Source organism: Larus michahellis, chromosome Z, assembly GCF_964199755.1.
Source record: "Larus michahellis chromosome Z, bLarMic1.1, whole genome shotgun sequence".
In the NCBI taxonomy this organism is placed as follows: domain Eukaryota; kingdom Metazoa; phylum Chordata; class Aves; order Charadriiformes; family Laridae; genus Larus; species Larus michahellis.
In genome coordinates, this window is record NC_133930.1 from 44476789 (window position 1) to 44493532 (window position 16744).

General features: G+C 42.8%; 1 protein-coding gene across 1 annotated transcript in view; it reads left to right on the plus strand.

Annotated features, from left to right (window-relative positions):
* The first annotated feature begins 6343 nt into the window (after positions 1–6343).
* The window catches only part of DAPK1 (death associated protein kinase 1), a 92009-nt gene continuing 81608 nt past the window's right edge, over positions 6344–16744 (plus strand). Inside the window, exons 1-2 of the mRNA XM_074569505.1 lie at positions 6344–6480; positions 6865–7027. Coding sequence (XP_074425606.1) covers positions 6966–7027 — 62 coding nt within the window. The 5' untranslated portion in view covers positions 6344–6480; positions 6865–6965. The remainder of the gene's footprint in view (positions 6481–6864; positions 7028–16744) is intronic.

Here is a 16744-nt window from a genome sequence, read left to right on the forward strand (position 1 = left end):
AGGCAAGATGGGGAGACGAAATGCATGGGCATGAAACATGCCAAACGTGATTACCCTCTCTCCCAAACACCTAGATGAGAACTCCGTGCAGACATGCGTCTTGTAGATTCATGCTTAGGGATGTTTTGCTTTCACAAATGCCCAAATACACTGAGCAAATGCTGCAAAACAGTCAAGCAGACTTTGTTTTTATATGCTAATGATTTCACACATAGGCGTTTCACCAACAGCTGGAGAGCACTACTCTCTTAACGCTGCCCCTGTAGCTAGTCAGGGTGCCAGGCAGCTGGTAAATTCATCCCATCCCATGATTTTCAAACTGCTGCCCTTTGTTTCCCAGTATTTTGAGGAAATGGTATCATGTCCTAATCCAACAAAAGAAATCTCACACACTTTTAAGTATCACCTGCTGTGTCTGTTCTGGTTAACACTGGTCAAGTCTTGCATTATGAGCTATTCTCCTACAAAAACTGTGATAGGCACATGCAAGCGCCAGTGTGAAGACAATGTTTTGAATCAGCACAGTGTACAGATTTTGAGATTCCCTTGGTAAAAGTTATTTCAGAACAGAAGACGCAATAATGCTATACTGCAGTAATGAGGTGTTTAATGTGGACTCCACAGCAGTATATCTGTCATGCCAGATCTACTGAGACAGGAAGAATCTGGGGCAGCAGTTAGAAGCAATTATGACTTTACAACCAGACTTTCACAGTGCATCCTCAAAGGGAATACCATCACGTAGGTGTCTTGGCTCACAGGAGCTAACAGAGGTAGTCTGAGGGACTAATTGGAATAAGGAGTAAAGTGTTAGGTCAGCATCATTTTTAAGTCATCATCACTCACTTCAAATGCAATATTGTGTAAGTCTGACTGATCCTACAAACATTCTGCATGTACAACAGTACACGTTTAGCTAAAAAGAAAAAAAAAAAAGAAAAGTTACTTCCAGCAATTAAATACCGGTTAAATACATGGTTAAACCCTGTATCCAGCCTGCACTTCCAATGCCTTATCTGTAAAATGATTACATTAAATACTACTCAGCATTTATTTCTAAGGATAAGGCTATGACTACTGTATTACCGTACTATACCAAAGGAATTTGAACCCACGAGTGGCTTTGCCAGGCAGTGAGCCAAGGCCAAGTGTCAGCAAGCACATTTCCCTTCTAACAGCTGACATCAGCAGGAAAGTGGTGTGAGAGGTCTGGCTGACCACAGCACCAAAAGATACCGCCGCAGGCACTGTCCCACCAAGCTCCCCTGTCCCCGCGTGTCTTTCTCTGAAGCTGGTTCTCATCCCTGGCAAGTGCGGTGAGCGCCTGTTACCACCATGCAGCATCTACAAGCATAATTACTTAAGAACCCTCACTGCTACAGAGGTGTAGCACAGGATAATTAAAGAAATCGATGTTTGCAAAGCATTTGGGGAGCATTGAATGAGAGTCGTTATATGAATTTAATTACCCTTGTTAAGTCTTTTTTCCTTTTATATACATACTTTGATTTTTTCGTTGGTCTCATGACTTGGATTATAGAGCCTCCCTTAGAAAAAGAAAAAAAGAGAAATAGACATAAAGACAGGACAGAAAATGTTACCTTGTCCTGCCATCCATTACCTCTGGAAGTTTACTGATCCAAGTAAATATGTTTTCATACTACAATATATTACTGATAGGACTGCTGAACTTTTGAATTTCAAAGCTGAGCGGCAGGAATTCTAGTGCATATTGTGCAAGAAGCCGATGCAAAGCCCATCATTTTATTATCGTAAATGTTATAAATTATTACTATTAAACACGCATATCACAATACTGAGATGTCAGTCAAGTTCAAGGTTTATAGCACAATATACTGTACAAATAAAGCCTTCAGTTTCCCTGTAAAATTCTTGAATTCATTTGAGAATTACCAAGGACTTACAGCAAGTGTTTTCTTGATTTCTTCTTTCAAATGTAGGTTTGGAATATTCTTTGGTCTGACTGTAGAAAATTTACCAAACGTGCTGTTTCATATTTGATTTGTTTTGTTTTTGTAGGAAATCAAAACTCTTTGAGGTCAGAATTAAAAAGCCAAAAATCCAAAGGACTTTCTCATGCTACTTTAGAATATATATATTGTCTCATGGAGTCTGTAATCCTATATGCAACATAAAGATATATTATACTATTAAAAGTAATATTTTAACTAAATGTAACAAATTACACATTTACCTTACTGAAATTACATGGTAACGAAATCTTTGTCAAAACATTTTGACTTGGAGAAAACCTTCTTTTCAGAAAGAAACAGTTCTGCTAAAAATTTAATGATTTGCAGTTTGTTTTCTATTAAATATACAGTATCACAAAGACCAAACATACATGGGAGAATAGTTATAGGAAAGCTAAGCCAAAGAGATGTAATTGCTACTTTGTTCTGATTGTGGTTAGTCTTTATTCTTAGGTCATTTGTCAGATGCTTTTATAATCTTAATTCAGTTTCAGGGAAAGACCCATCCACTGTAGATGTGAGTCTTCCTTTTTTCATCAACAGCTTGACGTTTCCAGAGGAGAAGAGCTGCCCTGCGAGGGCATCCTCACAGAAGGAATGGCATACAGCTTTGTAACCCGAACTCCAGAAGCTGGTTCAGGGAGATGACGAGACATATGCATTTAAGCCCTCAAGTAGTTCAGATAATCTGCAATTTGCTGGTCCAAGTCAGGCATTCAATTAATAGCCTTGCCAAAGAGAGGCTTCACTGGGGGATGTACATGATATGGGTCCCTGATTAATAAAAACATGAATTAGCAGATCCTAGATTAGCTGTAACTCTTTTGGGAGACAAAACACATTTTTTTTTTATGAGGAACTGACATAAATACCTAGAGAATGTAAGAGGCACTAATCCTTCTGTAGTGCTTTCAGAAGAGCGATGCTGATAATTTTCTATGAACTTGACTTCTATGTGGCTTCCAAAACACAGCAATTATAATAAATTTTAGCAATTTTTAACAAAATAGCGTTTTATTTATTGATTGAAATAGTAAGGGATGATTTTTCCAGCCTGCAAAACTTACTCTGCACCACTCAGTTGCGTCTAGTTACAGTGCTAAAAGCATTGCCTTGTGAAGCTACAGATCCTGCCTTCTTTGTCAGCAGCTTCAGGCCTCCATGAAAGGAAACAATGGATCCAGTCTACTTTCTGAGCGATCTCAGCCCTAATCACAAAAGTCCTGGCACATCTGGAGCTCCTTTTGTAGGAAAATGTGCTTTGGGTTTACCAAGACTGAGTGTCTCTGGTCACCTTCCTAATGGTCGCCCTCCCATTCTGGTGTCATCCCTGGTGTCTCTGACGGATACACAAGAGCAACTTTCAGGGGCAGTAACTAGACTGCCTTGTGAGAAATCAAAATAGGTATAAAACCCCTTCAAATCAGCACACAGAACATCACACACAACCCAGGAAATTACTTTTATAGCTATGTCAAAAATAAATGCTGATCTCTTAAAAAGAAAACTATACACAGAAGAAATAACATCCAGTGTAAGTAATTTATGTTCTTTGCCATCTTACATTATTAGGAGAGACATTTTACGTGGATGACAGAAACAATTCAGTGATCTTGAAAAGATTTATCCTGAAAAAATACACTTAATATGCTCCTTGTCTGTTAATTTTATGTAGAAATGGCTGTGTACAAGCAGTAGCAAAGTGGCTGAAGAGCTGTAAATCACTTGACTTGCAGAAATAATGTAGCTTTCCTTTCACTTAACGCTGCTTAGGAATACAGATGCTTCCTGAAAATCTGAATTCTTTGTAACATTTGTTGAGAAACAGAATGCTTGTTTTTCTACACAGCAAAATATACACAAACCACTTGACGTAGTAAGCTGGCAGGCACAAATCACTCCTTTGAAAACACACTTTTTGTTATTAATCTTGCTCCTGATCCCCTTTCACGCTGAAATAATGTTACTGACATCAGTACCACTCCTGATTTAAACCAGTACCAGTAAGGGGTCTCACTTTATTATTTCTGTTACATTACAATAAACAAAAAATACACATTGGCTTGAAATCATGGAACCATGACATCATGGAGATTTTGCTACTGAGTTTAGTAGGGTTGAATTTCATCCAATGTGCTATTAAACCTGTAAGCGTAAACCTCAATGACAATTGCTGAATTACATTTGACAGAAATCTAAAATTTTTTTTTCCCTTTACTATACGTGCAACCCAGTAACATTATCATGGAAATCAATGAGCATTTTGAAAGCATAGCAACGGGGCTGGGTTTTCACCCAGATCAAGTGTTCCCAGACAGCAAGACGAGTGCCACCAGGAGTAGGCAGGCCCTTTCAAAGTGCACTGCATCAAACACAACTGGTTGGGTATTTCTCTGAAGAAACAGGAAAGGTGCTTCCACTGGCAAACACCTTCTTTTGCCCCTGTGTATGCCACAGCACAGACGTGCCACCGCGGCTTTCTTCACTCGAATGGAGCATGACTCCTCCTCATGCACACGACACAATGACGTGTGCTGTCGCTGCTGCCTCAGGAACACTCAAAACACCACTCTCGGGTTCACTGAGGGGCCTGAATAACAAAATTCAGGCATCCCAGACCTAGATGGACAGGTGGCAGGGGCAAGATTTCCCCCTTCAAACGAATGGGAAAAGAGAAACATTTTAAGTAATTAATTTTTCTGTTCATCGTATGCATCTCCGTAATTATCTCAGTGGTGGTGTATTGATTCCAATGTGCACCTGCTCTTTACTTGAATCAATACTGAAATTTCAATTAGTTCAGTTAAAGCAGGGCTGGTTCATGACGTGTAATACTGAACTGCATGTTTGAGCAGCGCTTGCAACGCAAAATACATACAAGCTGCAACAAAAGTTACTCTTGCATGAGCTCAGGACCATCATAAAAAATCCCAAAACAAAGAAGTGAAAAACATCTGAAGATCAAACAAGGCCAGAGTGCTTCAAATGTCACGGGCTGGCTTCAGTGTTTGGCCTCGTTTCCAGCGAAGGAAGAATCTCTAAAACCAAAATGAACTTTTGAACCTGTATCCAGTGTCTGTTAAAAACCTTGAACTGTGCTGGAAATCCGACAACCTAAAGTGTGCAAGTTATGACTTTGAAAATCTCTTAGAGACAAATAAAAGATGGGCGGAAGACAAGGCACAGCATCATACTCCTGCACGTCTGCCTGTAAACCAGGTAGTGAGGGGTGCCTAGTTCTGAAAGTAACTCGGTCTGAGGAGACGCCACCATGCTGCCCTCTTTGAAGATGGCTTTATGTAACTTCACATCCAACCATCTATTCAAATGCCCTCCCTTCATCTTACAGATGACATTAGTGGAAGCAGAAAAATTTTTAACGCTTGCCCAAGGTCACGCCATGACTCACTCAGAAAATTTCAAGGCTTCTGTACTTGCTGCCCTGTACCCGAAGAAGGCCAGGCTCTCTGCAGTGCTAAATCAAGTAACTGTAAAATCGTATGACTGCACTGAACTTTTTTTCACCTTTGATGAGCAATTCTCTTTCTGAGAGTTCACATGGAAGTTAAAAGCTGTTCAGTTACCCGACATCATGTACTCACTTGAGGCTGAACAACACAGATGGAAGGAAAACAGAGCAAGCAGGGAAAAAAAATCATCTCCAAAACGTAAGCAGCAGCCGAAGTTCCAACTTGGCATAGGACCAACATGGGACCACAGAAAACACCATGGCGGGCGAAGCTGACCCTGAGCAGCAGCACGCGTGGAGACAGGAAACATTAACAAATGCCAAATATAAGGTGCAGCACTCTGCAGAGACAATTTTTTGCATTTTTGCAAAATGCATAAATGCAAAAATGTTTTGCATTTAAGAAATTCTTACTATTGTTGCCTGGTGATAAAAGAACACCTGCAAACGGTACTTCCACGCTCACTTTGCGAAGGGCCCAGGAGCACCGCCGGCGCCAGGCCGGTGTGCCCGAGCCGAGGCGGCTGCGGGGCCACGCCGGGCCCCCCGCAACCCCGCCTGCTGACGGGGGGACCCGGCGGAGCTCCGGCCGCGGCAGACGCGTGGCTGCCGGTGCGGGGCGGCGGGCGATGGCGGCGGCACCGCCCCGCTCTGTCCCGCTTCTTTGACAGGTCGGGCTGGGCGGAGGGCGGCGGGAAGGCGCGGCCGGCGTCAGCGCACACAATGGCAGCGCCGGGGCTGCCGGCAGGCCCGCGGCGGGGCGGGGCGGGGCGGGGCGGGGCGGGGGTGCGCGGCCGCGGGCTCCCCCCTCCGCCGGGGCGGGGCGCACCTGGCGGCGGCGGAGCGGCAGCGGGCGGGCCGCGGCGGAGGGAGGCGGTGGGCGGCTTCCCATTGGCCGGGCGGCGGGGCCCGGCGCGGTGCCTGCGCGCCGGCCGGGAGCGGCCGCGGCGCTGACGCTGCCTCACAGGTCGCGGAGCGGCCGAGGCGCCGCAGTGGCGGCGGCGGCGGCAGCAGCGGGTGAGGGTGGGCGAGAGGGCGCGGGAGGGGGGACCGGGCCGGCGAGGCCCTGCCCGGAGGAGGGGAGGGGATCCCCCGCCTTGCCCTCCCGCGGGGTCAGGTGCGGGGACGCCCGGGGGCTCTCGCCGCAGGCCCGGCGGCACGTCCCGGTTGACCGGGCAACGGAGCCACGGAGGAATGCGGCGGCTGGGCGGCGGTGCGGCCGCCGGGGAAGGGGCGGGGGACACCGCTTTCTTCTGCCGCCGCCCGGGCGGGGGCAGGGGAGGCGCCCTCCGGCCCGCGGTGCCGCTTCCTCCGCGTGTGTCGCGGGGCAGGAGGTGGGGGAGGGCGGGGGGGGCGGTGCCGGCCGGGGCGGCGAGCGTTCACCTCCGCGCTACTCCGCAGGGCGCGCAGCCGAGCGCGGGGCGGCCCCGGCGGCTCCGGGGCGCTGGTGATGAGGGCGCCAAGCAGGGGCTGAAGCCGGCGGCGGCGGCGAGGCGGCGACCATGACGGTGTTCAGGCAGGAGAACCTGGAGGAGCACTACGAGACGGGCGAGGACCTGGGCAGGTGGGTGCGAGCCGGCGGGGGGAATCCGTTGCCGCGGAGGGGCGAGGGCAGGCGGGGCTCCTGCCGCTTGGGACTGGCCTCGCGCCGCCATCCCGCCCCCTCTCGGGTGCCCGGAGTTGGGCTTTGAGCTGCGGCGCGTTTGGGTTTTTGGTCCGGGAGTGGTGGGGTGTGGGGCCGCGCAGCGGTTGTGCGGTGCCTTCCCCGGTCCCTGCGGTGACACTACCGGGCTGGCTGCCGTTCGCCGGGGACTGGGTTTGTAGGGCTGAAGTTTGCATTGTGTCGGTAGCGAGGGACTGCGTACATAGCGCCTGTCGGTTTGGCTTTAGTAACGCGATTGAAGAAGCGAGGGAAAGCCTGTAATTGCGTTTCACCAGCAGTCCTGCGGTGAAGATCCACTTTCCGGGCATCACTGTGGGAGCTGGGAGTCAGGTCAGGGGATGCACAGCAGAGCGCTGCCTTGCTTGAACCTTGATTCTTGAATGCTGTGCAGTGATCTCTTCCTGCCACACTATTTGCGTAAAGAGCTCAAGCTGTTACTCATGCCTTGTTTTTTTTAGTGCTTTCTGTGTTTTAAAACTGTTAGTTTAACACTGACTTGTGTTAAAGCAAGTCCTTTTTTATCTTCCTTCCCCCTTCTTTGTGGGGGAATCTGGTGGCATTTTAGCACACCAGGATGTCAGAATCCCTTTCTAGCGTTCATCTTAGCAATTTCAAAGCTTACGATCAGCATTTAATTACCATAGACTGCTATATGTGGGGCAGATGATCCCATGTGAAGTGATCAGTAGTAGCAAAGGGTCCAATGAAGGGTCCAGTAGTAGCAAATGTTGCAAACAAGGTACTGGCATAGGCAGGAACTTAGACATACGACACCATTTCTTAAAAAAACCCCAACCAAACAAAAAGTCCCCACGTTATCAGAAAGTTCATTGGACCGTATTTAAAATAAACTTCACCCCATTTGTGTGCAAGCTTGTTGCTGTGCCTTGTATAGATACATGATAAATGTGTGCTTCTATTTTCACAAAGTGTTCTAGGTTGGTTTTTTCATACATCTAGAATGACAGGTTGCGTCGGACAGCAAAGTCATGTTGACGTATTGGATATCTTGTTAGAAAAACACGTTATCATGCTAAACCTCAAGTTTAGGTTGTGAGGTCTAAATATTTTGTTTGGACACATAAAATGGTTTGATTTGGTTTCCGTTCTTTTTGTCAAGAACAGATAAAGTGTTCTGAAATTTAGGTTTAGGTTTCTGGGCCCTTAAAAATAAACTATGCTTGTGCTTACAGACACTGATACATGATTTACTTTCTAGAAGAAGATAAAGACACAGATCTAGAAATTACCTATCATGTTTTCTTAAGGTCTTTCAGAGAGAAGATGGTGTCAGTATACTAGTTCAGAAAGTGTTAAGGTTATGTAACTTCCCTTGTATTTATTTTAAAGAGAACGTGTCAATGCAATGTTTGGTCCCCAATACATATTTATGAAATAGAACGATTGCCCTTAGGCCAGTTATATAAGAAATGTTTAGATATATGGGGATTTTTCCAAACAAACATGCTTTGGAAGTCACATGTTAGCTCCAGAACACAGCCATGAAGACCAAGTGTTTTGTTTTTAAAGTAGGGGGAAGTGAAAACACTGAATGATGTTATATGGTAAAAAAAAATATAAAAATTTCCAGTTAGCACAATATTAGGTAATAGAGTTCAGTAAAAAACCTGGTATATGAACGTGATCAGTTACAGACAAGGTACTGGAGTACTGAGGTTTGGTTTATTAATCTTAATGCTATATAAGCTTGGCATGCAGTCTAAACCTATAATATTTTAAGAATTTAAAAGCATGTTAAACTCTGCTCTGCTTTTTCCTTGAAAAATCTAAAGAAAATTAAGAACCTCATCAATTTTATCTGCTTTTGTGAGAAAATGCTAGTGGACAGTAAAATATTGTGAAACGTGTGACAGGGCTTTTGCTTTAAAAATGGAATGCAGTTATTTAAAAGGTCCAAAGCTTTCACTTCAGCATCACTTTGAGAAACTGGTATTATTTCCCTATGAAGTGTTGCTATAAAACCATAAGAATAAGCAAATCTCAGGATAGTTGTTGTATTGTTTAGTTCAGTGGTGTTTTTAACTTCTTTTTAAACTTAGATTTCTAGTGTTGCTTGAAATACTCTCTTGTAAACCCCATTGCTTTCCATTCCTCCTTTACCCCTTAGGTAGGTTTCTCACCATTATGTTTGCATGTAAATGTAGTTGCAAATGTCAACCCTGAGGCTCGAAACTCGGAAAACATTAATATTAAGAACACCTTTGACTTTAAAATTTCTTGTGTTCATTTGGGAACCCGAATCGTGATTTAATACTTCAGCTAAGCAATGATGAAAGGTTCCATTTTGCAAAATCAACCTATTTTTCCCCTTCTTAGGGAAGAATTCTTTTATCTCCTCTTAGCTGCAGTCATGCGGCAAACAAGGTGAATAAACGAACAGATGAGTTTTTATTGAGATGTGTTTGAATGAACGGATCCTGAAGTTCCTAGGCCAACCTGCCTTTTGAGAAAGCTCAGTGAAGATGCAAATACTCAAATTTTAATAATCTTCACTATTTTCCCTTGTAAATTATTTAGCAGTCTCTATTACTTTATAATGTGTCTGACAGTAACTAGAATTAAAAATCATTTGAATAAGAAAGTGATCTAAGAAAGGTGTCTTGAGGCAAGTAAATGGGTTGTGAAATGAAATTTTTGATTGGAACTAATAAAGGAGATTTAAATATTGTTTAACATAAAACCTAGAGATGTTAGAAACAAGGAGAATGGATGTGGGCTTGGGCTAAAAGAAAAATGCACTTTCTAGTTTTCTGGTATTTCACAGCACCTTTGCGCTGTGAAAAAGTAATCAACAGTCCATGTCCTTTTAGCAAAATGTTTTGAGTTTTATTCCATTTTTTGGTTTGTTTTAATTTATGCCTGGGGAGAATATGAAGAAGGGGACTTGGGATTGTGGATACTGACAGGATCACCCTTACCTTGTCCCGCCTGTACATGATTTCTTCTGGCATGTTCATGGCTGTTCAAGTTGGTTTATCTTAAGCTTTTGTGCCAAAACAGTCTTGTGAGACTTGTGGATCAAATGTTGTCTTTAGCACAGAACATAGAAAAAGATTGTGCTCTTGATTGTGGTGTGCATTGCATTACATACACTTTTTTCCGTCTTAAAAATTTGCAGTGATTATGTATGACACATTGTTCAGATGCAGGCTACCTACAGATGCGTTAAGCAGTCATCTAACCATGAAATTTCAAGGGGTGGTAGAGATCATCATGAGAGAGCAACAAATTTACTAAAGCTATTTTGTTCATTTTAATTCTGCATGCAGTTGCAGGCGGTGTGACTGTGCATTTTAAATACCCTGCTGCAGTGCTTTTACTTCAGTCTACCCAGAAGACAGGAATTCAAGTTCATCAGTATTAAAAACCTCACCACGGTGAGCATGCAAGACCTTGAAACCAGATCAAACTAATCAAAATATTTTATAACCCTCCTGTGACTGGCCTTACTTGGGAGTTGCTTCAGCACTCTGAAAAAAGCATTATTGCTTAAATAATTACAGGGAGAGGTACCCAAACAAAGCTGTGGTATAGATACATACTGTGTCTATTTATGTGAATTGAAAGGATTTAGTTCCTGGTCTTACAAGCAGTGCTCTCCTGCTTCACTCCCTGCCCCCCACCCCGTTTGTTTGTTTTTCTTTAAATTTTCATTGCTTCTTAGAAGAGATGCAGATTGTTGAAAAAAAGTTTGGGAATTGAAGAATGATGATTGCATTGCGCTGTGGCTTGCAATTCTTAGATTCTTGTTGACTCAAAAAGTAGGAAGAGGTATGTGACAGTTTTAAGCTTCAGGCTTGTTTGGACCTGTTGGACTCACTAGGGAAACACTCGCAACTTCTTGAATAAAAGCTATGATGAATCTTGGCGGTTTTGGAAACCAGTCTGTTTCTACTTGGTATCTCACTAAGCAGAGATGCTAACAGTAAAAAGAAGTTAGCTAAGCCTGCCATCTAAGGTATCTAATTCCTTTATCAGTTGTGAGAGAAAAATGCATAGGATAACATCCTGAAGATGCTGATAAGAGAGAACAGGGAATTGTGCAAATGTGTATTTATAATCTGAAAAATGTTCTTTTACCTTTGAGTGCTGAGTGAAAAGGTTGGGGTTTTTTTTTCTGGATGCTAGAAACTGATTTCTGTAGTAAGCAGTGAGAACACGTAGGTAGAACATACACATATATATATATTTACATTTATATATATATACACGTATGTATTTTTGGTTATTCATGTACCAGTTTTCAGAAATGCTGTGGTTTAGAACTGTGAAGGCTGTCCATCATCTATCCACACACCATAACTCTAACTAAATTGCACCCCTGTGATGTGAGGAAAGGAAAACACCAAACAAAAATACTTGGATGGCAACTAGAATTTGACCTTCTTGGCACTTTTCAGACTCGACAACCTAATCTTGCTAACTAGCCAATGTACTAAAATAGTGTGAATATTGTCAATCTCCACTGTGAGATGTATAGGATGTGAAGTTCCTTTGAGGTGATACTTTCTTTCGGAATGGTCACATTTAAAACTCATGCCAACAGTCTTTAGTAAGTTATATTGTAACGGGTTTTCCTACGAATTATCGCATTAGAAAGTCATATGGGGGGGAGGAGTAATGTGAAAGATGATCTGGTAAGGCTAAAAGTATTGCATGTGAGGTATAAAACTTTTAACTGCGATACACTGAAATATTCAGTTTTTGTTTTCTTGGATTTTCATGCTGTAACCTCATCTCCATTGCTCCATCAAAAGGCACGTGTTAACCTTCCTTTTCATACAGAGGTAAAATGGTTAAGTACTGAAGATGCAGAAGGTGCAAACCTCTGTGGTACCACTTCCTGTATTATTTGTACAGGCACAACAATGAATAGTGCAAGTGTGGAATTCACTGCTTCTATAACTACATGTATGCAAATTCCAGTAGAACATGATAATTAATTACAGTAAATTGAGTGGACTATATAAGATTTTTAGAGACAATGACCTGGGAAGGAACCTTGAAAACGTTGGCTACAAAGCTACTCTTTGAGCAGGAAACATGCTTGATTGGTGCCTTTATGTGCTTTTTTTATTTAAGGGTTGAAAATTGTGAAATTCAGACTACAGCAAAGAACCCTTTCTGTGCTGTTAGTGAACTGAGTAAATGTTGTATCAGTCACATTAGCTTTCAGAGGAGAGGTTGGTTATTCCATGCTTGTCTGCAAGTTCTGTCCCTGGTGGTTGCGTGGGTACAGAAAAAGAAGGTCTTAACTGGAAAGCATGGTGGGAGGAATTATTCTTCTGTGTCTCAAGTCACTTTACCTCCCAGCCGTGCCTCAAAATGCCTCCTTTTCACAAACGCATAATAACCTGCAAGCTGCTGATTGCACAGACTGCATGAGGCTGTCACCATACAGTGATACTGGTGACGTTTGCTGCATGAAAAGCACAAGAGGTGCAGATGCTTTTTGGGTCTAACTGCTTGGTTCTGTTTAGCTTATTACTTGCTGTGGGGGAGAATAATGCCTGCTTTGTAGGTCTTTTAAAACGAAGTGTAATTAAAACTAGAGCTGGCTGATTATTCTGTGCCTTCAGTTTAAACGTGCAAATCTTTGTAAATCTAAACTTATCAGGAAGCAGATAAAAATGCTCGTCTTTGATTTCTCTTCTAGCCAGGCTCGGTGAGGCACAATCAGTACCAGAGCTGGTATCTTGTGGGTGTGATGAAACTTTCATTCTGCCTTTCCAGGCTTTGCTTTTTTGTCCTTGTGTGTTTGGGGGTGGGGGGTGTTGATGTTTTGTTTTTTTTTTCTCTCTGTTATCTCCCTTTACAGATGTTTGAGTATGTCACTTCCTCTGCTGGTACCGTGTGTACTGAGCAGAAATTGGCCCCCTTAGCTTAGGAAAAGGGAGGCTGAGGCTGTGTTTTCATGAGAGCTGTGTGCGAAGCTCAGTCCACCCTGTCAGTGGCTGAAAGGAGCAGTATCATTTTCCTTTGCTGTGCGTTTCTGTGTCGGTTGGGGTTTTTTTGAGGCTGCAGTGCTGTCAAAGTGGGAAACAAACCACCTTATATCTAATTTATGGCAGCAGTGCACACTCAGATCAGCTGAAAGCACTGTGAAATCTCAGCCCGCATGGAGTTGTGATTGCCTCCATAAATCTACCTCAAGTTAAATATGTAGGAGGGACAGAGATAAAGAGTCACTTTACTACAAAGGCAGAAGAACATAAACCGACAACAAGGAAGTTAAGCTGGAAATTAGGAGAACGATGGCTGGTGCAGACATTCTGGAGTAACCTTGAGAAATGGTTCTTGCACTTGGTCAGGTGTCCTGTTTTTAGCTGTCTTTGTTAGCAAACCAGTGCAACTTGGTACTATTTTATATTCCAAAGAAAAGGTGCCACTCAAAGCAGAGGCTCAGTAGTTTCTGTTTCCTGGATAGTAGTGGCTTGCATAGGATCTCTGTCTCAAATAAGACTGCTGTTTCTCAAACTGTATTTTGACCCCATTTCAGGAAGATAGGTGACGTAATGGAGGATTATCCAACAAACCTGAAAAGCATTCATTGACTTACCCTGCTGTATAGTAGATCCGACTTAACCATCGCTAGTTCATGGCTGAGCTAGGCAGAAGCTGACAGAAGTGTGGACAAAGCCTGAAGATCTTCAAGCCTAAACTATTTAATTGCACGTCTTCGTTATGCAGTGAATTTTGGAGTAAAATAAATGGTATGAAATTTAGTAGAAGACGATACAAAGGCCTGTGACAAGGAGTCTAATTTAGGTAATTTTGTTAAACTCTGAGATCTCATCACCTAGGTGGTGATACAAAAGGAGTGGAGCCTTCATGTTCTGGTCAGTTCTTGGGTGGCATTCCTGTTGGTTTTGGTGCAGTTATGGAAGAGGCTAGTACCAGAGATGAACTGCAGGGGTGTGTATCTTCCAGTATCCTTGTGCAATACCTGGTTACGTTCTCCTTTACATGGTACCCACAGCTCTCATCTCTCCATTTCAAAGAGATTGCTGCTGCTCTGTTCTAAAGGGAAAAAGAAACAGTAAGGTGGTGAAGCTGTGGGAAGAAGCTTTTTAAGAGAGGAGACTTAAAACTTTAGTACATTAGCCTTGCGCCACAAAGCTTGGAGTGGTATGATTTTTTATATACATTGGAAAAATTAAAATGCTTGGGGAAACAAAGAAACTTTAGAAACTAGATTTACGTTTACAGTGTTCACAGGTGAACTGGCAGGCTGCTGATTCACTGATTCACAAGTTGAAAGACTGCTTGTCTCCAGGAGAGTGAACTTTGGGACGTGTCTTTGAAATGAAGCCAATGTGAACAGGGAACCTAAATTGTATCAAGATTGAGCTTCTAAAATTAAAGGAAAGGATTTCATCACACTGTCCTGGGGAAGTACAAAGCTGATAAGGATACAGTCATTGTAGATATCTTAGATCAGTTTTAACACTCTCTTTCAAAGTTTTCAGGCATATTGTAGTCCTTAAGGATGTTGTCCTTTTTTACTAAAGATGTTATTTTTTCAGTGTGTTGGATTTGTGTGTTTTGTTTTTGTTTTTCCATTGTGGCACACCACAAACTGATGTTGGGAAGAACATCTGGTAATAGGTGCCTTTCACCTAAATCCACAAGAGTTCACATGGTTTAGTATTGCTGTAAAACACTACACTGAGTAATGCACGTGATGGTCTGCAACCTTATTCTCTTGGTTTTGACGTTGTGTTTCCTTCCCCTTATTCCCTTCTGATTATGCAAGCAAATATGACAGACAATTTCCGCTTCAAGAGGGAATACTGTTGAGGAGGAAGCATCATTGCATGGCTGCCCAGGCGACACGTGTGCTTTGACCACCAGCAGCAGGGACCTTGCAGTGCAGTTGCTTGACTAGAGCAAGTCTTCCCCAGCGTTGTCTACCTGTAGGAGCAAGTCTGTTTGTTAGGAGGCTTAGATGGTCTTGCCTGTACTTAACCTAAAGAAAAATATCTCTTACTGGGTGCTCACAAACATAAGGGGACATATCCAAAGCTTGGAAGAGTTCACAGTCAGTGTAAATTCCAACTGCGCATATGGCCTGGTTGAAAGGTATAGTTTAATTGAATTTTCTGCTGAACTATGCAGAGAAGTGAGCCTTTGGAAAGGAAAAAAAAAAATGGCTTTGGGCAGTAGTGTTCTGTCTGCATGCTTCTTGCTTAAACAGGATGCTAAGTTAGCCAGTAACTGAACTGGTGTACCTGAACTATTTGTTTTCCACTGTATCTTTATTTGTGAGCAATTAATACTGTGTTTCTAAGTCCTCACAAGTTAGTTGAGGATCCCTACTTTCTGTCTGGTATGTAAATGGGCTTCTGAGCTCTTGTCACTTTCCTCATTTTCCTCTCAAATATCAGAAGTAGTCATTGTAAGACCAAGGTACTGGGTGGGTGTGCCTGTAGAAGTGTTCACTTAAGAGTACCCGATCATGTACCATGGGAACTGATAGCAGAGGCACGTTCCCCCAGGTCACATAGTGTGTTGAAGCTGTGGTGTTTTGGCGTTTTTACTCTTACGGGACAGAGAAAGGGCATTCACCTTCTGGAATCTTTGGTCTTGTGATTATAGAGGAGTGGTATGGGGCCTCTCATCTCTTCTTTCTCTGTTTTCTGAAATTTTTAGTCTCGTGCTCTGTTGCAGGGCTGTCTGCTGCTTAAGAGGATTGGACTTCATTGCTGAGGTGGTCCTTCGTAATCCTGTATTTCTAAATGAGACTAAGAAAGCCAATGCTTAAAACTTACAATCATATGTACTTTGTGTGGTGTGTGTTATTTGATATGGTGCTTACTTTGCTTAGTTATGTGAGTATAACTAGGTGGAGTTAACTTTTGTTAATTGATAATATTGTATTCTGTTCTGGCATGGTTTACAACTAAACTATTCTGCCAAGTTTAACGGAGATTAAGGTGTGGGGTTTTTCCCCTTTATCCACAGAGGTACATAATATTAGTGCGTACTTTTCTTGGGTTTAAGAACTTTGTGGCCAAGAACTCAGCACTTTCAATAGCTCCATCAACAAAACTGGCAGTTTATTATTTCCTAAGGGAAAAAAAAATACATGGGAGTCTTGGATGGTAATAAACTACCTTCTTTTGATAGCTTTCTTCTTGCTGACTCCTATTCCTTTACTGGGACACTTGGCTCCTGTTACTTTTAATTAAAGAGGATGCTGATGTAGTCCCAGAGATGGATGTTTCACCTTGTCTCCTGCTTTCTTTATCTTCTTGAAGAGTTTGGGGGTTTTTTTTGTGTGCGTGTTTGTGTGTGGGTTTTTTCTGCAATCATAGACTTCAAACATTTTGGTATGGAAGTTGGGACTTTTGGTATATTGTCTCTCTGGCAGTATTATCTCCATGAGCAGGGCCATCTGCACGGAATTGCTGTTGATTCCCTGGGAAAGGAAAGCACATCAGGGAACGGCTTAGTTCCTTATGTCTCATCTTTTTCTCATTGCTTTTTATTTGAAAGGGCCTTCTGATACTATTTATTTCGCAGTCTTGCTTAAAAGAAGGATCGCTTTTCCTGCTTTTGTTGCCAGTTGTAACATTAACTGGAGAACAAATCATT